The sequence below is a fragment of the Natator depressus genome, chromosome 22, assembly GCF_965152275.1.
Source record: "Natator depressus isolate rNatDep1 chromosome 22, rNatDep2.hap1, whole genome shotgun sequence".
In the NCBI taxonomy this organism is placed as follows: Eukaryota; Metazoa; Chordata; order Testudines; family Cheloniidae; genus Natator; species Natator depressus.
Genome location: NC_134255.1, coordinates 18,644,016 through 18,665,665, shown reverse-complemented (window position 1 = coordinate 18,665,665; position 21,650 = coordinate 18,644,016). Strand labels below are relative to the sequence as shown.

Genomic DNA, 21,650 nt, shown 5'->3' with positions numbered 1-21,650 from the left:
ACGGGCTTGTTTGTGCGTCAAGGCTATGTCTGTTCGGAGGCTGTTGGCTCAGTCTCCATCCTTCTCTCAGAATAACTCTAAAGCCCTTGAAATATAAGTATTCCTCTTCCCCCTGGGCAGGTTTCCCTGAGACTAAATGTTTGCACATGCCAGCTGGAAGGAGCCCTTGAGCTCTCTCTCCTTGCCATGCTGAGAAGGTGACACCATCCAGTCTAGGGCTACTTGGCTTTTCTTGTAATCAGACACAACTATTTGTGCTAGACTCTGCAGAAAAGGGACCTGGCTAGGCAGCAGGCGAGATTCTTCCAGGTCTCAACACCCCTTGGGTCACTTTTGCAGGCTGGAAGGGGACCCAGGTTACACAAATGGGACCAAAGCAAGGAGACACCTGCTGCTGTGTGGCACCCCCGATATACCCCAACGGCATAGGCAAATGGGGTGTGAACAGCTCATGCTGTTCTGGAGACAATGGTACAACCCCGCATGTGGTGGGACAGTCCTTTTGGAATGCTCTCAGAACCTGGACTGGGCCCCTGGCTGTTTGGGAGGGTCAGCAAAACTGGCCACTGGCTTATGTTCCCATCTGCGCCTGTGCAAAGTGTGCACCTGGTGTGAGTGGGGGCAGGAATCTGAATAGGTAGTGGTGCTACACCCACGTGGGCCAGGTGCAATGGCAGGAAGTGCAGGGCAGAATGCCACAGAACAGAGGGGTGGGAGGAGAAGTGGGAGCCGGCGTCTGTGGATGATGAGGCCATTCCAGGAGGAAGAGAGTTCTCTGAACCTCTGGGGCCTGCTGCACTGGCCTGGATGTCTTTGGGGAGATTTGACCGAGTTACCAACTGTCAGGATTGTATCAGGAGTCTTGTGACAGTTGATGTTTTACTTAAAGCCTGTGTTCCTGGAGGCCTGTAATTGCAAGAGAATTTCAGCTGTCGTGAAAAGGGGAGTTCCCAGCTCTCCTGGCTGCAGAGAAATGCTGGAAAATGCAACCCCCACAGGCTCTGAAACAAGAGGAAAAAGACCAAAGTTATTTGTGTTTAAATCTTGTGGTTTTAATGCCAGTCTCATGGTTTTTGACCACCAGGGTTGGCAGTGCTGGATTCTGGCACTTCCTTTTTCCTGCTGGAAGCACAAATAATGGAAACACAAGAGGAGATCAAACATTTCTGAATTCTAGAAAAGGTTCTGTTCAGGGGATATCCTCGTTCACACAAACCGTTTCTGCCATGCCCAAGCACTTCCCACAGCTGCTGTCCCTTCGGACTCCACACACTGGCCTCTGGACAGGATCCTTTTCTCACTTCAGAAAGCTGCTAGATACCAAACACCCACATTCAGACCTCAGTGCAGCCCCTCCCACAAGGCTGGCATACCCCCATCCCCTTGGGGTGACATTTCTGCCTCTCTTCCCGCATCCTCCTTTTCTATGTCTTCACTCTCCTGAACAGCTGGTCTCCTGGCACATGTTCTCAGGCTCATTCAGTGTCTATTTTAACCCTCAGCAACAGATCACATGGCTGCGTATAGAGGACACCTGCGCTGGTGTCCCCTGCCTTCCACTGCACTTGGGCTGGACCAGGTAGCAACCTCCCCTCCCCACCTTTTCTCTTCCTGTGCAAATTAATTTCCAAGAATAGCTAAGTAAGTACAGCCTGGTGATGTGCAGAATCATGGTGCCTGCTCCCTGCAGAATGTCTCCCAGTATCTGCCCCCACCTCCGGGGTGGTGCAATCCCACTCTACTCTTCAGCTGAACAGTGTGGCCTTGGTGAGAGTTTAACCATGTTAGCATGTCGAATCTCTGAAATCCTGCTCACTTGGGCCCCGAGAATCAGCTTCAGCCTTATTTATCGCTCCTGCTCTGTTTTCTGAGATGAGGCCCAGCAGAGCCGCTGACTGTGTTCACTGTTCAACAAACTGCATCAAACAGCAATTGTCCCTCCCTCCCTCCGTTTGTGCAGAGCTGTGACGCAGAATTTTCTGAGATCCTAATTAATGCATCTCTGGCCAGTATACAGCTCCTCCTTACTTCACAAACCATTCCCTGATGCACGTTCTCTGCCTGTCCTGGAGGTTTTAGAGGAGCATCTGTGACTCACCTCACCTAACCACCTTCACTGTCCTCAGCTTCCATCCAAACTGCCTTCTGCTGCCTCAGCAGAACAAACCGAAGATGCTAGTGAACACATGAATGGTCGCTCCTCCCCAGCCTACAGGGATGGGTCAACCCCTCAAATCTTCCAGGCTGGGGGCCCAGTACAGCAGCTGAATCATGCATACCCGAGTCCTCCCACTGAAGGGACAATTCACACGACTACAGAGTCAGCCTGGTGTTCTATATTCAGTGAGCTATTAATGAGCTATGGTCTTTCCAAGCTCCCCAGCGAATCTGGGTTAGAGCCTGAGCATGTAGCTTAGGAACTCTCCATCCTGTATCCCAGGAATAATCACTGTTCTGTTACTGCACCTCCAATGGCCTTGGTATTTCCAAAAATCTCCTCTCCCTTCCCACCAAGGCTTTCCACAGGAGCCAAGAAGTTTTAAGCTCCAAAGAAGCAGTGCCCTGCAAAGGAGATGTGATTCTCTAATGCAGTTGAGAGGAAAGGTAATGCACCAAAATAGCACAATTGCATTATCAGAGGCCCCCATCAAGAAAGTTCCTCCTTGCTCCGGCTTGGATGTGGTCCACAGAAGGTTAGGGCTAATGGATGCGGCTATTAGGAAGAGGTTGTTGATGTATAGAGTGCATGGTCAGCCAATTATCCTGAAATAAATGCTCAGGGTGTGAATGTAGGTGCCAAAGTTTTCTCTTTGGCTTCTCTAACACCCCTTGTTTATTCTCCCACATGCAGTCTGGGCCTCTACAGCCATGTGTTGCTATTTGTGGTTTCAGAGACTGGAAGGAAATATTTGCTGCCTGGAGCACTGGATGGATGCCTCCCAGTCATACACCAAGGAGATTTGCTTTGTTCATCCTACCAATGTGCATTCAGGCATGGGGAGATCTGGGATTGCAATAGCCCGTTGTCACGGTCATCTGCACGGACATGGGGGACTTCCTGGCTTGCTTCCGATGCTCTCAGGCCACGGAGCTCTGCTGATAACCACTTAGGAGCTTAAATTCTGGGCTGGATTTTGACCCCATGGTTTTCTACTAGCTGCATAAAACATGTGAATGGCTTCTCCCATTTGCTCGGTCTCCTGTTCCCTAAGGGGTCCTGTCCTGCAAGGTGCTGAGGGAGGACACCAGTGCACCTCCGGAGGTGCTCAGCACCTTGCAGGGTCAGGCATTCTGTTACTGGATGCCACGGGGACAGGCATGCTAGAAAGAGCTGGTTTAGCTAGACCGAAGCCTTCCCTACCTCGAGGTTTTCATTCCATGAACCAGTTATTCCTTTATCAGCCTTCATGCCCATTCATCGCTGGTTTTACAGCCAGGAGGGTGTCTCAGCTCCTCTAGTCTGACCCACAAACCCCAGGCTATCGAATGTCATCCAGGTACCAGGCCCTGCCCTGGGAACTTCTGCTTGACTAAAGCATCTCTGCCAGAAAGGCAGCACTCTCCCTTTGAGGACAGCAGGAGCCTGAGAAGCCACCACTTCCCCAGCTAGTCTGTTTCAATAGTTATGTTCTTCAAGAGGGTGATTGTAGCCAGTTAAAATCAGTTGATGCCCATCACCTCTCCGAATGAGAACTGAGGTGTCAGGCTGGGCCCTCCAAAACTGAGACACCCCAAACCACTTTTGAACATTGTGGCCTCAGTGCATATATGAGCAGGTGCCATTCTTGGTTCCAGATGTGGATTTTCTACTCAAATTAACAGCACTTCACTCCTGATGAATGATAACGTTCCTTGCAATTACACAACCCCTATACACCTCTTGCCAGGATCTCTGTGCAAACTATATGCTAGAGATCCTGTCATCCACCAAGGCTTGTGTAAGCAAAACACAAACTCATTGAGAATGCACAGTGGATTATAACAGGCTCTAGTCAATTGCAATTTGAGTCTATCTGATGATGCATTGTGACTGGAGAAAACCCAAGAATCTCTTTCATGGCAATCACAACTTTGCCAATAAAATTATGTCACTATGCCTTTAAAAAACCCCAACACTATGGTTTTAATTAACTTGACAGAGAAACAAAGCACAGTATCAGTGAAGGGGAATCTGAGGAAACCAGACTAGAAGTAAAAGCATACACAATAATTGAAAAGGCACACAAGGAACCTCACCAAAAGCCTAGAAGGGGGAGCGTAGTCTAGTGGTTACAGCAGGGTGCCTTTACCCAGCTACAGACACTTCTATTTAGCTCCTACCAGTGGTGTCAGAATGACCCCTGTTAATTGCTTTACTATTTTAAGATGAAAGAGGCTCTAGAAACACAAATTATTTCATTGCTGAGAAAAAGAGCGGTGAGTGTCCCAGGGGGTCGCTACCCCAAAAGCCTCAAAGCTGCAGCCAAAGTAACTGTGTAACTCAGTGTCCGGTGCTTGTGTGGCTCAGCTGTGTGTCATATACTCTATGCTGCTGCTAGGTACGGGAGAGTCTCTTTGAGCTGAAGGGGCAGGATTTTGAAGCCAGGGGAGGCGAGGCAGCAGGGAGCTGGCCCGTTTCTGGCACCCCAGGAGGGATAAACCAGGAGCAGCAGGAGAAGGGGGCTAGGTGGGTGCCCTGGCTCTGCCGGGTGGGGCCACGGACAGACGCTGGGGGGTGCGGGCCGGTGAAGCCCGCTAGGCTCCCGAGCCCGAGCCCGCCCCTGGGAGGCCGCAGGAGGCGGGAGCGGGTCAGGGGCTCCTGCCTGCAGCCGGGGAGCCACGTGTCCCCTTGGCCCAGCGCGCACCGCAGAGCTGCAGCGCGGCCCGACTGCAGGGGGCTGCAGCGCCGCAAACCCAGCCCCGCCTCGCAGCAGCGCGGTCCCTGCCCCGCCCCGCCCGCAGCCGGGCCGGTTTGTGCTGCGGGATGCCCGGCAGGCGGCTCCCCGGCTAGTCTGGCGGAGCCCCCCGGCCCTGGCCGACGCCTCTCCGGCTGCAGCGCCCCCCCGCTCCCCGCAGCATCCTCAGCTGGCCCCTGGCAGCGCGCCCTGCCTCGCCCTCCGCCTGTCCTGCCCGGCTGCGGGCGCCGCGTCCCCCCGACTTGGCTGCGCGGAGCCCCGGCTGGATGCTGCGGCTGCTGCGGGGACCAGCCGGACTTTGGCTCGAGCCTTGTCCCCCTGCCCCTTGCGCCGGGACCGGGCGCTCCGGCGGCAGCTTGTCCCGACCCTGCCCCGCCTTTGGCGGCTGCGGGGGCTCCCCGAGGTGCCCTGGCACAGAGGATGGCGGCGGACGGGAGCAGCGCCCGGCTCTGCCGGAGCTGGCTGGCGGCGGCTCTGCTGGGTAAGGGGGTGCGAGGGGAGGCAGAGCGGCCGGGGACGGGGCGCCCTGGTGCGGCGAGGGGACCCGGGCGCGGAGCCGGTGCGCTCTGCCTCGGGAGCGCATCCGCTTTGCTGCCCCGCGGACCGGCGAGACAGCTCGGGCCGGAGGGCTCCGCTTTTCGGGGCTCACCCCCCACGGCACAGAGCGCGTCTTCTGCGCGGACCCGCTTCGCGCCCCAGGCTGCGGCTCGAGGACGGGGACTGGCATGGGGAACGAGGGCTCTTCTGCGCTGCTTCAGTGCCCTGGGGCCAGGCAGGGCTTAGCTCTTGGGGCCTCTCCAAACCGGTAGCTGCGGGGTGAGGGGACGTTTATTATCGGTTTCTTAAGTGCCAGCCATGTCCTGTCGCCAGTCGCCGGAGTTTCTTCATTGCTCTCAGCTGGAGCCTCAGACAGCACAAGGCCAAAATCTGCTCTCCTGGGCCAAAGGAGACTGCCGGAGTCCGGTGAAGGCAGCAGGGTGACTCCGGACTTGCACCATGTCAGTGAGGGTGCCCTGGGTTGAGGGGTGGGGAAGGAACTTGCTGTTGGTAACTGCTCCAAGGGAGTTGTGTCTGGAGGCTGGAGCGCAGGCTGGCTGTCAGGGCTTGGAGCCGGGCACCAAGCTGGAGCACTGGTTCACAGCATCGCCAATGCCAAGGGCTCAAAAATCAGGAGTCAGGCCTCCCAAATCAGGAGATGTTTACAAAATACTAAACGTTGGGCTCTTTCTTTGCTGGCTGGTTTCTCAGCCTTAGGGAGCTCTCACGCCATGTGTTCAGGCTTTTCTCTGCAGTCAGGAGGGCTGGAACTTACTTTTGTTCTAAAGGAAACCTGAGAGTCTCATGTAATCACATGACTCCAGGAGCTGGTGCTTTAGGAAGAACATCAACTGTAATAAGGCTCCCAAATAAATAGTGAGAGTTGGCAAAACAGAGTTAATTAATTCTGGACAGTTTGCACTATCCCACCCACTGTTGTCATGACATGGTCCTGTATGACAGTGCGTATCTTTCTACACACTAGACCCCTCTGAGTCTCTGTTTGTATGTTACTGTAACTTAGGAGCTTTAATAATTTCTATAAGTCCCATAAACACTGAAGTTATTGTTTCTTCCTCCTTGAAAAATATTTACATTTTAAAAGCAAACTCTACATTTCCATGAGGAAAGATCAACCCACAGCAAACAGCTTGCTTTGATTTCCACTGCAGCAAGTCATAGATACTCGGCACTTGCACTTTCATCCATAATCCCCAAGTGCTTCACTCAGGGCTGGGGAGGATGATCTCCATTTTGCAGATGTACAATCTGAGGCATTGAGGATAAGTGACTTGCCAAGGTCGCTCCAGGAATAGAACCCTGGCTCCCAGGCCTTTGCCCTCCCTGCATCAATTACTAATATACACGCAGTGGTCTCTCCTTTGGTGTCTTCTCTCATAGGCTCCATCATTCTCACTTTGCAGATCTGCTAGTGGGGAGTACAGCTAGCTAACTGCTAAAATTAAATGGGGAAAATATGTGTCAGGGACCAGAGGAAACAACTGTAAGTGTTTAATGCAGCTGAGAATATTAATAGTTACGGATTTAAAAATATTTGTCATACCTTCCTTCCCAGCAGAGGAAAGAAATGCATATCCGGGGCCCTGCTCGGAGCATAACACCCAAATCTGAGCCGGCGGCAGGTTTTATAAAGTGTCCTGGCTACACCCAAGGGCTAGGAGCCGAAACATGCTGTGGTAGCTTTTTCTGGTGCTGTTTTCTCCGCCCCAGCAGGCCCCACCCATGGCTGGTTGAGAGCTTCCTGTACCTGCCCAGCGTGCTGTTATCTGCTGGGCAGTTGCCCTAGTCTGTAGAGGGTTGTTCTTTGAACAGAGAATCTGAAAAACAAGAATTTAATTGAATTTTCAGTACTTAAAACCCACTGCTTGTTGGAAAACTCCAGTGAGGGGCTTCCGGTAGGGCAAGGAGCTGTTGGTTCTCAAGATAATTTTAAATGAGCTGGAGAAATTAGAGAGAGAGGGACTGGGATTTCAAAGGATCTTGGATTCCAGTGAGATTTAGATTCCCTTAGGAGTCTTTGAAACTCCCAGCCCAGATAACCCAAGGGCAGCCTCATTTTAAGAAGGAAAAACTGGCCATGTGTTGTCATAGTTAGAACAGAGGCTCAGACATTTTAAGCTGGAGTCATCTTGAGTTCTAAGACCAGGTGCTGGTTCTTCTGATCTCAGGAAGGAAATCGGACTCATTTGTACCTCAGGCAACTCAGCCAGGCTTAAACAAAAAAGGTGTGTGGGGGGGAGGAATCTCATTGCAAATTGTCTGCAGCTGAGTAATTTAATTCTGCTCTTCAGTGACTGAAGCTTTGAGGCTCATTGCACGGTCTGGTTAGCCAGAGCCACCACCAAGCAGGACTCTGGGGCAGAGAAGGAGTGGTCCCTCAATATTACAACAAGGGAAGTGCTAACAGCTCTGCCCTCCTTCAGGGACCCTCACAGACTGTCCAACTCCTATACCTCAAAGGGGTGGTTGTGGCCGTACCCCCCAGCACGCCGAGGTGCCTAGGAAAAGGGCTGAAGTGTAAAGGTTGTTTTAAGATGGGAAAGCTGGATTCCGCTCCAAGTGGACTGTGAGCTCTTCCCTCGTGGGTGCTGTGTGGGAGGGGGTGGGGAGGAGGAGCCCATCTAGCCCGGGGAAGTGGTTTTGTCCCCAGTGAGCTGTCTGCGGGACGGGGCCAGGTTGATCGTTGTTAGTGATGTAAGTGCTCTTCTTCTGCAGCCCTTTTGTAAAACAACAGAGGCCTCCAGTGGCCATTTAGGTGAATCCCAGCCGCCCATGCACTAGGCCTCCAGGTCAGGTTTCTGCCTCACAGTGGGACGCTGGCTGCTTCAATCGATTACAGGTGCTGTCCTGATGTGCCCCATGGCTGGTGGGGTTGTTTCAGGTGCAGTGTGCTCTGGCAAGCCCAGTGCAATGAGGATGGGGTTACGTGAGGGTTGTTTTCAGTGATTAGAGCGGGCCAGGGAATGAGGAGTTAGGGCTCCTGCCTGGGTTCTACTCCCAGTTCTACCACTGACTCTGTGGGACCCCCATGGGAACTCAGCCAAGCTGCAGGGTGCTGGGACGTTTAATGTTAGCAAAAGGCTTTGAGAGTTTTGGATGATGGTGCTGTAGCTGGGCATTGTTATTCCATGGGAACATGCCAGCTCTTTCCTCCCCAGGCCAGTCCAATGGGTATTCCTCTGACCGGTGGTTCCCTGTGGAGAAGAAATGGTACAAGACTGCTAAACCCTCGCCGCTCCTGCCTTAGTGTTTCCTGCTGCCCTGCTCAGGGTGTGGGGGTTGGTCTCACTCATGCCCGGGTGGGCAGAGGATTTAAAATGCTGTCAGCGGCCAGACCGAGCGGAGAATTCAGCTTTGTTAATGTTTTAAGCCTGCTCCGCGGGGGTAGGAATAAGCACTGTCCCCCCAGGGCACAGCAGTGGGGATTGGGCCCTGCTGCACGTCTGAACAACACTGCTGATGTCTCAAGCAGCCACCCTAGATCTTGGCAACATGGGGCAACTCAAATTTCTTGATCTCAGAGCAGCAAAGAGAAGTCTTCTAAAGCTGCTGCATTAGCAACGGAGGCAGGGGCGGAAAGGACACACGTCTACACAGGCCTCCTCTGTTTTGGTGCCTTTGACTGATTGCTGCCAGGGGACTTAGCAAAGAGCAGGGTGGTGTCACTCAGCATGTGTCACAATGTAGGATTTTTTACCTTGGGTTTAAAACGTATTTTGCATTTGCTCCAGTTTGCTTTGCTCGGAGGGCTCGGGCTCAGGGACATTTTTGGAAGAAGCCAGTGACAGCTATAGCAAACATTCATGAATTTCTGTAGATAGCTTGCGCCTGTCTGGACAGAGTTCTTACAGACCTTGCGAAGCAGCCCTGTCCTACCCTTTCCCTCAGGAAGGGGGGGCCCAGCTGCCCTGAGTGAGAATGTGGGGCTGAGAGCGGTGGCTCCTCTGGAGGGAGCGTCTCTGGTCAGGTGCCCCACCCAACCGCTGTGCCTACTTGGGGGGTGCAGGCAGCACTGGACAATTCTGCGCTGAGGGTGAGGAGTTGACTGATGACCCCAGGGGAGCCTGTCCCTCCTGGAGCCTGATGGGCCAGCAATCCTGTTCCCCAGCAGCGATGGGTGGCTGGGGGGGTTGGTGAGAAGGGGCAGATTTAACCAGACAGACCCTCTTCCACAGGGAAATCCTGCCCCGGAGAGTCGAACTCCTCGTAAATATTCTCTGGCGCTGCCACTCTCCTTAGGCTCCTCTGGGCCTGGTTGGCTCAGACCCATCCAGGGAGCGCCTAACCCCTGGGCTGCTCCCCAGTGTTAAACATGAAAACAGCTTCACCCTGGTGTCATTTATCAAAGGTCCCATAATTCCTCTGTCCGGCTAGAGGGTGGGGTTGGCCTCACGACTAATGTCTCCTTTCTCGCCCTCCAGAACAGCTTCCCCTTGCTGCCCTGCCCTGCCCTGGTCTGGGCCATGGCCCAGATGCCAGGACCCATCCAGCTTGGATTATGGGGGTGGTGCTTGGCTTGTAGACACCTGAGCAGGACTGAGAGCTCCAGAGTATGGTCGCCAGGGGCCTGGGAGTGAAAGACCAGTGCTGGGAGATGCTCCCTTCCCTGCTGAATGGTGACGCTGCTGCTGGCCAGGCTACTTGCAGTTGCCTTTTCCCAGTGCGTGTTCCTGAGGCTCTGTCCTGCTCTGTGTCCTCTAGGAAGGCAGAGGGGGACTGGCTAGGTTAGTCTGAGGCATGCATGTGATGCCTCTAGGGAGCCCAATTAATGGACCAGCAATCTCACCTTGTTACCAGGTGACTGCATGGTTGTGTAGCCTCTGGGCATGCCCCAGGAGATGCTGTCTTTGAAGGGGAATCGGGTATCGGGCGCTGCCCCTGTGGAAACTGATGTGTCTTTGTTCTCTCTTTCCCCGGGCAGGTTTACATCTCTTCTCCATGGCTGTCACCTTGGAGGTCTCAGTGGGGAAAAACAACCTTGTGATGGCTCTGAACGGCTCAGAAGTGCAGCTGCCCTGCATCTTCACCACCTGCATAGGATTCAAGGACCTTGACTTCACTTGGTATTACAACAGCATTGACCTGGTGCGTGGCGCGTTCTGCTCCTCGCTGGGTTTGATTGCCATTCTCCTGGGTCCCCCCACACAGACCGGCTGCTAGTGCTTTAAACAGTGATTTGGATCCCGTTTCTCCTGATTTAGGACACCCTGCCGGCCAGGAGGGATCTGGTTTGGCAATTGCCCTCTCAGAGCCCACTGCACCCTATTGTCTGGGCACCATAACTGCCCGTTGGAGACACGGCTGGGTGGAGCAGTGTGGAACGGAGAAAATTACTTCCACTCGGTTTGGCCGCAGCAGCGTCACCATTTCATTTCCTGTAGTCATGTCTGTGAGCTTCGGCAGCAGCGAGTGGCAAATCCCTGGGTTAAATACATCCCTTTTGCTCAGAAATGTCCCATTTCACTCAGGAGCAGGTCAGCACTTTGAGCAAAACACAGTGAATTTTCCAGCTAAACAGGCCCCTTCTCGTGCGCACCATGAGATGCCAAAGGGCCATTGGTTCTGAGCAACATCACCTTTCGCCCCTCTGCTTGCTAGTGTGAGGCAATGGCTTTCTCCTGTCAGCCCAGCTGCCCTGCAGCCCTCCCAGCCTTGGCCAGCTGGGAGAGGACCTTGGAGCCTGCCTCTCTGGCCAGGTGTGCACAGCACTCGCTGCTGGAATGCACAGCTCCTCTGCATTGGCCTTGACATGGCCGTGTCCACTCCTGAGACAGGCATGCTTGCCGCTGACTGCAGCTCCTGGATTCCTAGGGCGGAAGGTGAATTCCAGCCAATGCAGCCACATGGCAAGTGAGAGAGGCCGGCTGCTTTCATGGTGGCCTGTTGACTGGACTGCCCCATTCTTTGCCCCAAGCATTCAGCTGCTTCTCCCTTTCATGTGGGAGGCAGGAGGTGGTGGGTATATGTGTGCGTGTGCAGAAATGAGGGAGGGGAAGAGTTCTGGGGCCCAACAGGCACTAAACAAAGTTGTCATTTCATACGAACATGGCTTAATAAGGAGATGAGCCCCCCAGCATTTGGCCAGATGCAGGCGAGGAGCTGGGGAGTTGGCCTCGTGCTGAAAAGTCAGGAAGGGGCAGCATGCATGGAGTATGGTTCTGCTCTGCCTCCATTAAAAGACCCCCCTCCACTCTGCTCAGCCCCTTGAGTTTCCCTTTTGATGACTGTTGCATTTCACTGGTGCATACCTAGCAGGCAGGAGACATCTCGGGGGTGGGGAAGGGATGTGCTGAGAGGAATAACTGGCTTTGGGATCCCTGGGCAAAAGCCAAGCATTTAGATTCTACCCCTAGTCTGGAGGAGACAGAATCCTCAGAAAGCAAGGGAGGGATGGAAAGAGAATTTCTTGTCCACTTGTAAGCCACATCTACACTACAGCTGTCGCTGAGCCATGGCACTGTTACAGCATGCTTGTCCCTGACCTGGATGCAACATGGTTGCAAACTGTCATGTAGACGGGCCCCAACCCTCAGCCTTGGTAGGTCTGTGCCTGTACCACCCCTGGGTGGTGTCCAACTCAGCCGGAAGAGCTCTCCAGGCCTTCCCTAGTCTGGGGCTTCCTGAGTTTGCGGCCTGGCTGTGCTGTTTGCTCACTCAGCGTCCTGCTGCATTCCGTCCCCTGCAGATCTATCACGGGAATATAAAGAACAAAGCGTCAGAGCCAACGGTGCTATTCGCAGACCCTCGGGTTCGGTTAATTGGCACAACCACTGGGAAGGAAAACAACATCTCCATCTCCATGGGGTCCGTGGACTTCGATGATGCTGGGAAGTACACCTGCCATGTCAGGAACCCAAAGGAAATGAATGCTGAACACAATGCCACCATCATCCTCAAGGTGGTCCAGGAGAGTAAGTGTCTGCCAGGAGGAGCCTTCCCCACCACACTCACTCTTCTGGTGCTGATAGACAAAGGTTCCCCTGAGTGACGAGCAGGATCGGGCAAAGCTAAACCAAGATATGCTGCTAGTGGTCGTAGCAGGGGACTGGACTCAGGACTGCTGGGTTCTGTTGGGCTTCCATCAGTGTAAAGGAAAGTAGAATCTGCTCCCAGGAGTTCTAGTCTGGCTCGGGTGACCAGTGTATATTCTAGGTAGTCTTCAGTGAATGGCTGTCCGCCTCAGAAAAGAGCCCTAGGAGAGGCCTCTGTTTAGGAGAGGATCACGGCTGGATTGGCCGAGGGGCATTGGCAGAATTGGGGGTCTTTCACTTCATACCCCTCCTCCTGCCAAGAAGTAAGGCCGACCTCTCAGAGTGGGCTCTGGCTTTTAGCTCCCTTGATCTATTTTGGGTGCCCAACTTGAGACCCCTCACGCTGAGCACCCACAACCTGAGACACCTACAGTCCCTCCAGGAGACGATGGCTAAGATAAAGATATGGGCCATCCCCTGTGGGCCCTGCTATAGGCCAGTAGCCAGGGGCACAAGGAGGGCATTCATGGGGTAAACTCCCTCCGTGGCTTACGGTCAAGTTGAACCATGAGCCGTGCAGTTGTCGGAGAAGGCTTGGGGGGCAGCAGAGACTAGAGGGTGATGCCCGTGGCTGTTCAACTTTAAAGACCTGAACTGTTCTGTGGAGCAGAGGCAGCTGCGTGGCCCCTGCAGCTCCGGTGATGGCCGAGGAATGGGTGTCTGTCTCCCTGCTGCTCAGGGCCAGAGGCACTGTGCTGGTGGGACTCTTCTGGCTGGCACCCACTAACATCTCCTCTGGCGCTCTCTCCTGCAGTGGTACCGGTGGACAACACGCTGACGCGCATTATCCTGGGAGCCGTGGGCGGGCTCGTCGGCCTCCTCATCCTCATCCTCGTCATCAAGAAAATTGTCCTGCTTATCCTCAAAAAGTCTCAGGAGAAGAAGTGAGTACGCATGGGCGTCCCTTCTCCCAGCCCCCGCTGCGTCCGGCTGGGGGTTGCGGTGCATAACCCTTGGCTGGGGTTGTGCTGGGCGCAGCGTCATGCGTACCACATGCCTGGATGGTTGTGCTCTTTCTGACCCTCCTCCGCAGCCTAGACACCGGATTGCATCACCGGAGTGTTTGCAAGGAGAGGGCAGGAGGGCAGCGTGGCCCAGTGAACTGGGCCCAGGACCGGAAACTGGGCTCTTCTGAGTTCTGTTCCCAGCTCTGCCTCTAGCTGGCTTTTCACTTCCCCATTTTCCCATCTGTAAAACTGGGACAGGGACACTGAGCTAACAGGTCATGGGGCCGGCACGAGGATTTGTCTAACTGGTGCAGGCGTGCACGGAAGCCTGCTGCTGCCCTGTGGCAGGACAGTTCCCTGTGACCTGCTGTCACGGAGTGTGGGGGAGTCCAGGCCCTGCACCCCTCTTCCTGGGATTCACTGAGACTCTCAGCCAGCCAGTAAAACAGAAGGTTTATTGGACAACAGGAACACAGTCCAAAACAGAGCTTGTGGGTACACCCAGGACCCCTCAGTGAAGTCCTTCTGGGGGAGCAGGGAGCTTAGACCCCAGCCCTGGGGTTCCCTGTGTTCCTCCACCCAGCCCCCAAACTGAAACTAAACCCACCCAGCAGGTTCCCTGCTGCAGCCTCCGTCCACATTCCTGGGCAGAGGAGTCACCTCCCCCTCCCCCTCCTGGCTCAGGTGACAGGCTCTCAGGTCTCCCGTCCCCAGGGCACATTCCCAGGTCAACACTCCCCCCTCCCTGCTGCGTCACATCGTCACATCTCTCCCCCCTTCGAGACTGAACTGAGCGGGGTCACTGTGACCAGTGACCTGGGGAAGTTCGGGGCCCCCTCTCCGGGACAGCGCATCCGCTATCAGGTTGGCCCTTCCCTTCACATGGACCACGTCCATGTCGTAATCCTGCAGGAGCAGGCTCCACCTCAGGAGCTTGGCGTTGGCTCCTTTCATCTGGTGCAGCCAGGTCAGGGGAGAGTGATCGGTGTACACGGTGAAGTGTCGCCCGAAGAGATAGGGCTCTAGTTTCTTGAGGGCCCACACCATGGCCAGGCACTCCTTCTCGATGGCCGCGTAGTGTTGCTCCCGGGGTAGCAACTTCTTGCTCAGGTACACGATGGGGTGTCTCTCCCCCTTTTCATCCTCCTGCATTAACACCGCCCCCAGTCCCGTGTCGGAGGCGTCGGTGAACACCACAAAGGGCTTGTCAAAGTCTGGGTTTGCTAGAACTGGGCCACTGACCAGAGCCTCCTTCAGCGCCCGGAAAGCCTCCTGGCACTGCTCGGTCCAGACCACCTTGTCTGGCTTCCCCTTCTTGCATAGCTCAGTGATGGGGGTGGCTATGGCGCTAAAGTGGGGCACAAATCTTCGGTAGTATCCTGCCATCCCAATAAAGGCTTGGACCTGCTTTTTGGTGTGGGGAGCCGGCCAGTCTCTGATCACCTCCACCTTGGCCGGTTCCGGCTTTAGGCGGCCGCTCCCCACCCGATGGCCCAGGTAAGATACTTCAGCCATCCCCACCTTGCACTTCTCCGCTTTGACAGTCAGCCCAGCCCCCTGGAGTCGGTCCAGCACTTGTCTAACCTGGGACACGTGGTCCTCCCAGGTCTGGCTAAAGACACAGATGTCGTCAATATACGCCACGGCAAAACTCTCCATCCCCCTCAGGAGCTGGTCCACCAGGCGCTGGAAGGTGGCCGGCGCTCTCTTGAGGCCGAAAGGCAGGGTCAGAAACTCATAGAGCCCCAGAGGGGTGATAAAGGCCGATTTCAGCCGGGCATCTGCATCCAGCGGCACTTGCCAGTAGCCCTTTGTAAGGTCCATGGTGGTAAGGTACCGAGCTCCTCCCAGCTTGTCTAGAAGCTCGTCCGGCCTGGGCATGGGGTAGGCATCCGATACAGTGATGGCATTGAGCTTCCGATAGTCCACACAGAACCGGACTGACCCATCCTTTTTGGGGACCAGCACCACCGGCGAGGCCCAAGGGCTGGCCGATGGCTGGATCACCCCCAAAGCCAGCATGTCCCGGACCTCTCTTTCCAGGTCCTGAGCAGTTTTCCCTGTGACTCGGAAGGGGGAGCATCTTATCGGCGGGTGCGACCCTGTCTGCACCCGGTGGACAGTCAGATTAGTGCGTCCAGGCTGGTTGGAAAACAGCTGTCGGTACGGATGCAGCACCCCCCTGACCTCAGCTTGCTGGGCAGGGGTGAGCTGATCCGAGAGGGGGATTGTTTCCAGGGGGGAACCAGCTCTGGTCCCAGGGAATAGATCTACTAAAGGGTCATCTCCCTGCTCCTCCCACTGACCACACACAGCTAACACCACATTCCCCCTGGCATAATATGGCTTCATCATATTCACATGGTACACCCGGCGGTGGTGGGCCCGGTTCGACAGCTCCACCACATAGTTTACCTCATTGAGCTGCTTGACGACCTTGAACGGGCCCTCCCAGGCGGCCTGTAGTTTGTTCTTTCTCACGGGGATGAGAACCATCACCTGATCCCCGGTGGCGTAGGCCCGGGCCCGCGCCGTGCGGTCATACCAGACCTTCTGCTTCCTCTGGGCTCTGGCCAGATTCTCCCTGGCCAGGCCCATGAGTTCAGCCAGTCTCTCTCGGAAGGTCAGGACATACTCCACCACTGACTCTCCATCGGGAGTGGCCTTCCCCTCCCACTCGTCTCTCATCAGGTCCAGGGGGCCCCTCACCCTCCTTCCATATAACAGTTCGAAAGGCGAAAATCCGGTAGACTCCTGGGGCACCTCCCTGTACGCGAACAGCAGGTGAGGTAAGTACTTGTCCCAATCCTGCGGGTGCTGGTTCATAAAGGTTTTCAGCATCATCTTTAGCGTCCCGTTAAACCTCTCCACCAGCCCATTGGACTGGGGGTGATACGCTGAGGCCCAGTCGTGCCGGACCCCACATTTCTCCCACAAGCACCGGAGCAGGGCCGACATGAAGTTGGAGCCTTGGTCTGTCAAGACTTCCCTGGGGAACCCCACTCGGCTGAAAATGGTCAGGAGCGCATCTGCCACGGTGTCTGCTTCAATGGAAGCTAAGGGCACTGCCTCGGGGTAGCGGGTGGCGAAATCTACCACCACCAGAATGTATTTCTTCCCCGACCGGGTCGTCTTGCTGAGAGGCCCCACGATGTCCATGGCCACCTTCTGGAAAGGCTCCTCTATGATGGGCAAAGGTCTCAACGCCGCTTTCCCCTTGTCCCGGGCCTTCCCCACCCTCTGACAGGGGTCACAGGATCGGCAATACTGCCGGACGGTGGTAAAGACCCCGGGCCAGTAAAAGTTCTGTAGCAACCTCTGCCGGGTGCGCCGGATTCCCTGGTGCCCTGCGAGGGGGATGTCATGGGCCAGGGACAGGAGCTTGCGGCGGTACTTCTGGGGGACCACCAGCTGCCTCCTGATCCCACAGGACTCTACTTCCCTTGTGGGAGCCCATTCTCGGTACAGGAACCCCTTCTCCCACAGGAACCTCTCCTGGCAGCCTCTCCTCATGGTCCGTCCCTCACTGAGGTCGGCCAGGTCCCTGAGCTTCTGCAAGGAGGGATCTTTCCTCAACTCGGCCTGGAACTCAGCGGCTGGGGAAGGGATGGGGCCCGGTTCCCCCTCCGTGGCCAGGTCTGAGGCCGCAGCCTCTCTGAGCCGTGCCCCTCGGCGCTCCCTCCCCACCCGAGTAGGGTCTCGCGCCTCCAGTGTGGTACCCTCCCCAGGGTCAGGGCGCAGTGCCCCTCGCCGGCTCTGGCTACGGGTCACAACCAGGGCGGTCTGGGGGTCGCTTGGCCAGTCCTCTAGGTCTCCCCCCATCAAAACTTCAGTGGGCAAATGGTGGTGTACCCCCACATCCTTGGGGCCCTCCTTGGTCCCCCATTTCAGGTGTACCCTTGCCACGGGCACCTTAAATGGGGTCCCGCCCACCCCCGTCAGGGTCAGGTAGGTGTTGGGCACCACCCGATCTGGGGCCACCACCTCGGGCCGGGCCAGCGTCACCTCCGCGCCCGTATCCCAGTATCCATTGACCTTCCTCCCCTCCACCTCCAGGGGAACAAGGCACTCTCTCCGGAGGGACAGCCCCGCACCCACCCTGTAAACCGAGCACCCGGAGTCCAGAGCCTCCAGCCCTCTGGCGGGGCTGGCTGGGGGTACTCTTCCCTCCTGAGCAGGTGGCAAACTGGTAGCCCCCCTTTCCTGGGTCGCCTGCCCCTCGTCCAGCTGAGTCCCTACCCAGTTAACCCTGGGTAGGTTGGGTCTGCTCAGTTTGTCCCTGAGCCCGGGGCACTGGGCCCGTACGTGGCCTCTCTGGCCACAGTGATAGCAGCTCAGATCACGTTGGTCCCCTCGAACGGGTCGGAGGGGCCCGACACCAGGCGTTCCCCTTTGGAGGGGGTTCTCCCTATTTCCCCGCTGGGAGGCCCCATGGTGACTCTCTCTCTGCATCGGGGGGGGCCTGTTCTTTTGGGACTCCTCCCGGCTACCCCCTGACCGACTGTTCACAAACTCGTCGGCCAGCTGCCCTGCATGCTGGGGGTTCGCGAGCTTTTTGTCCACCAGCCACAGCCTCAGGTCGGAAGGGCACTGTTCATACAGGTGCTCCAGTACAAACAGGTCAAGCAGGTCCTCTTTAGTTTGGGCCCCCGCTGTCCACTTGCGGGCATATCCCTGCATCCTGTTGACCAGTTGTAGGTAGGTGACCTCAGGCGTTTTACGCTGACTCCGGAACCTTCTCCGGTACATCTCGGGGGTCAGCCCAAACTCACGGAGCAGGGCCTGTTTGAACAGTTCATAGTCCCCTGCCTCTGCCCCTGTCATCCGGCTGTAGACCTCCACGGCTTTGGGGGTCCAGTAAGGGGGTGAGGAACTGGAGCCTGTCTGCAGGGTCAACCCTGTGCATCTCGCAGGCATTCTCAAAGGCCGTCAGGAAGCTGTCTATGTCCTCCCCCTCCTTCCGCTGGGCCAGGAAGCACTTATCAAAGCTCCTTGAGGTCTTGGGTCCCCCCTCACTCACCGCAGCCGGGGCCCCACTGCTCCTCAGCCTGGCCAGCTCCAGTTCATGCTGTCTTTGTTTCTCCTTCTCCTGCTGCTCATGTTGACGCTCCCTCTCCTTCTCCTCCTGCTCATGTTGACGTTGTTTCTCCTTCTCCTCCTGCTCATGTTGACGTTGTTTCTCCTCATGTTGACGTTGTTTTTCATGATCCTCCAGCTCCCTCATTTTCCTCTCCCTCTCCCATTCCAGCCGCATCCGCTCCAGGGATGGGGAGCTCCGCCGGGAGGATCCCCTGCTGGCTGCTGGGGTCAGGGGGCCCTCGGTATTCGCTGGGCTTCCCACAACCCCTCCCCCAGGCATAGGTAGGAAGGGTCTCGGGGTGTCCTGGGCAGCAGTCTGACCCCTCCCAGCCTGGTCAGGCCCCAGGGCCCACGCTGCGTCCGCCGGGCGGCTTCCCTCAGGGACAGGGATCGGGTCATCCAAGCGATCCCTCTCCTCCAGCTGGGCAATCAGCTGTTCCTTGGTGGACCTCCCGACGCGCAGCCCCCTCTGCCTGCACAGCTCCACCAGGTCGCTCTTAAGGCGTTTAGCGTACATCTCCCGGCTGGCCACTCGCAGGCCGGGCAGCTGTCCACGGTTTCCAGGAAAAGCCCCTAGTGTGCCAGTCCTTCTTGAGGTCACCACCTCTTTGCCAGGGTCGAGCTGCAGACTCCTCCGCCCCTGGGACCGCTCGCTGCAATCCCCCGGGGGACCCTGTTACTGCAAAAGTCCTTCTCTCTGGTCACACACTCCCAGGGGTTAACCGCCCCCTGAAACCGTCTCTCTCTGAATCTTCAGCACGCCTGGTCCCCGTCAATCCCCCTTCGTTTTACTGTTCCCCAGTCACTTACTGCAGGAAGCGCCGTTCACGGGGTGCAGTAGATCCCACCGCTGCCACCAGTTGTCACGGAGTGTGGGGGAGTCCAGGCCCTGCACCCCTCTTCCTGGGATTCACTGAGACTCTCAGCCAGCCAGTAAAACAGAAGGTTTATTGGACAACAGGAACACAGTCCAAAACAGAGCTTGTGGGTACACCCAGGACCCCTCAGTGAAGTCCTTCTGGGGGAGCAGGGAGCTTAGACCCCAGCCCTGGGGTTCCCTGTGTTCCTCCATCCAGCCCCCAAACTGAAACTAAACCCACCCAGCAGGTTCCCTGCTGCAGCCTCCGTCCACATTCCTGGGCAGAGGAGTCACCTCCCCCTCCCCCTCCTGGCTCAGGTGACAGGCTCTCAGGTCTCCCGTCCCCAGGGCACATTCCCAGGTCAACACTCCCCCCTCCCTGCTGCGTCACATCGTCACACCTGCCTTGCCCAGTCCTATTGTCAGTGCCTGAAGCGCGGCTTCCCTTGGAGACTGTGGAACAAGCTGTTAGCTCTGTGTTGGGGTTGTAGTCCTGAGTCCTGTGCCCAGCATGGGGAAGGCCCGGTTCTTTGAAAGTGTGAGCCAGGAACTCCTAGAGTCTGCTGCCCGCTCCCTCTGTGCCCTGCAATGTGTCACTTGACCTGCCTGCCCCGTGGGAATGATTGTGCCTCTTGGGGAGCAGGAAGGATCCAGGCACTAGTGCCAGTCTAGTGTTTGGAGCCATGCCTGCACGTCTCTCCCTCCATGGCTGTGTGGCGAGTGAGCTTCCCCGCAGCTCGGAGTGCATACATCCCTTGGGCCTGGTCTCTGTGACAGGTGGGGAGGGGCAGTGATGCGGGCAGAAGGGGCCAGGTGCACATTCAGGCTGAGGGGGCTGCAGGCGCCACCCACGTGCTGTAGATGCTGTTCTCTCTCCTAGGAAGGAGTGTCTCGTGAGCTCCTCGGGGATTGACAACACTGAGAACGGCCTGGCGGGCTCCAAGGCGGAACAGAAAGCTCCACCGAAGGCATGAAGCAAACTCAGTGTGACCCACCAGGCAGCAAAACGCTAATGGCCGGGGGAGGGGAAATCTATTTTATTTTGAAACTAACAATGCTTGAGACCTCTCTGTATTATGCACATGCCTGCAATTTGCACCACTCTTCAGCGCAGACTTGGAACGCTGTGTGGCCTGGGAGCGACTTGTGCCCAGGCTGTGATCTCAGGAGCGGAAAGGGAGCAGGCCAGCGCCATCCTCTCTGGGAGGAGGTGGGAACTCCCTGAGCTGGAGCATGGGCTGGGGTGGGTGGGTGTTTTCATGTGGTGTGTGTGTGAGCGCGGCTGGGTCATCACACAGAGACTGGGCGTGAGGGCGCTGAGCAGAAACGGTGCCTTGCGAAGCTGAGAGCGGGGTGGGGGGGCATTGCCTGCCTGGCTTCCAGGGATGCTACACTGGGAGGAGGCCATGCACCAGGCAGAGGGCAGCTAGCTCCTGGAGCAGAGGCCTCTGGAGTGCAAGGCTGCATGGAACGCTAGCAGTAGAGAGAGATGCTCCTGTCCCTGCCTGAGCATGGGGCTGGCTCAAGGAGAAAGGGGGCTCTGCTGCCAAGCACACTTCTGAACCAAATGACTAGTGCCGCCTTTACCAAGCCTGGCTTTAATCTCTTTTCCTAACTGGTTAAGAAACGAGATTTGTCTGAACCGGTTAGGCAAAGAGATTGAGGGGCCCCTGCTGCTGCTCCTGGGACGAGCTCTCCCTCCCCTGCCATTTCCATTCCACTCCAGCAGGTGAGCTGCCCACTCTATCAGTCTGGGCTTGTGCAGCTCGGTGGTATTGTCACCAGCTGCCGTTGGTGCCAAGGAGGGAATACGCTGCGGCCAGGGGTCGCCGTAGTCACGGGGGGCTGTGTCCGTTCGTTACCTACGGCAGCCATTCACCTGCTACCCTGTGTGATTGCTATGGGCCTGGCTCTCCACTGCCCTGCCCCTTGGCTCTCCACTGCCCTGCCCCTTGTGTCCTCACTTGCGCTAGTGCAAGAGCAGTGCAAAGCACTGCCAGTCCGACCCCCTTTGCACATGGCAGCACAAGGTGCAGGGGTCCTGTGTCTGGCTGCCTGGCGAACCTGCCCTGTGAGCTCTGCGTAGAGAAGCTGGGTCAATAGTGAAGTGCTGGGGGGAGTCCGGGGAAGGATTCATTCCTCTGCCTGCACTTTGTCCCTGGCACTCGCCTGGCTCCTGGTGAGGGCTCTGGTTTTGCTCTGTGGTGTTCCCTGTCCCCCTGGCAGCAGCGCTGTTTCTGCGGGAAGGGCAGCTGGGACACTTGCGTGTAATTCTGGTTCT

At 56.5% G+C, this 21,650-nt stretch overlaps 1 protein-coding gene across 1 annotated transcript; it reads left to right on the top strand.

The window, feature by feature from the left end:
• The first annotated feature begins 5,142 nt into the window (after positions 1 to 5,142).
• On the top strand, positions 5,143 to 20,534 carry SCN4B (sodium voltage-gated channel beta subunit 4). The gene is made up of 5 exons (XM_074936731.1): positions 5,143 to 5,376; positions 10,375 to 10,538; positions 12,139 to 12,364; positions 13,239 to 13,368; positions 20,250 to 20,534. Exons 1-5 carry the CDS (start codon positions 5,316 to 5,318, stop codon positions 20,341 to 20,343), a joined length of 675 nt encoding a protein of 224 aa, XP_074792832.1. The 5' UTR covers positions 5,143 to 5,315; the 3' UTR covers positions 20,344 to 20,534.
• Positions 20,535 to 21,650: the final 1,116 nt, after the last annotated feature.

Bases quoted from the DNA above. Each gene is read 5' to 3' on its own strand.
- SCN4B (XM_074936731.1), top strand. From the start codon at position 5,316: ATGGCGGCGGACGGGAGCAGCGCCCGGCTCTGCCGGAGCTGGCTGGCG. The intron at 5,377-10,374 runs GTAAGGGGGTGC...TTCCCCGGGCAG, and splicing joins GCTGGCGGCGGCTCTGCTGG to GTTTACATCTCTTCTCCATG. The intron at 12,365-13,238 runs GTAAGTGTCTGC...TCTCTCCTGCAG, and splicing joins CCTCAAGGTGGTCCAGGAGA to TGGTACCGGTGGACAACACG.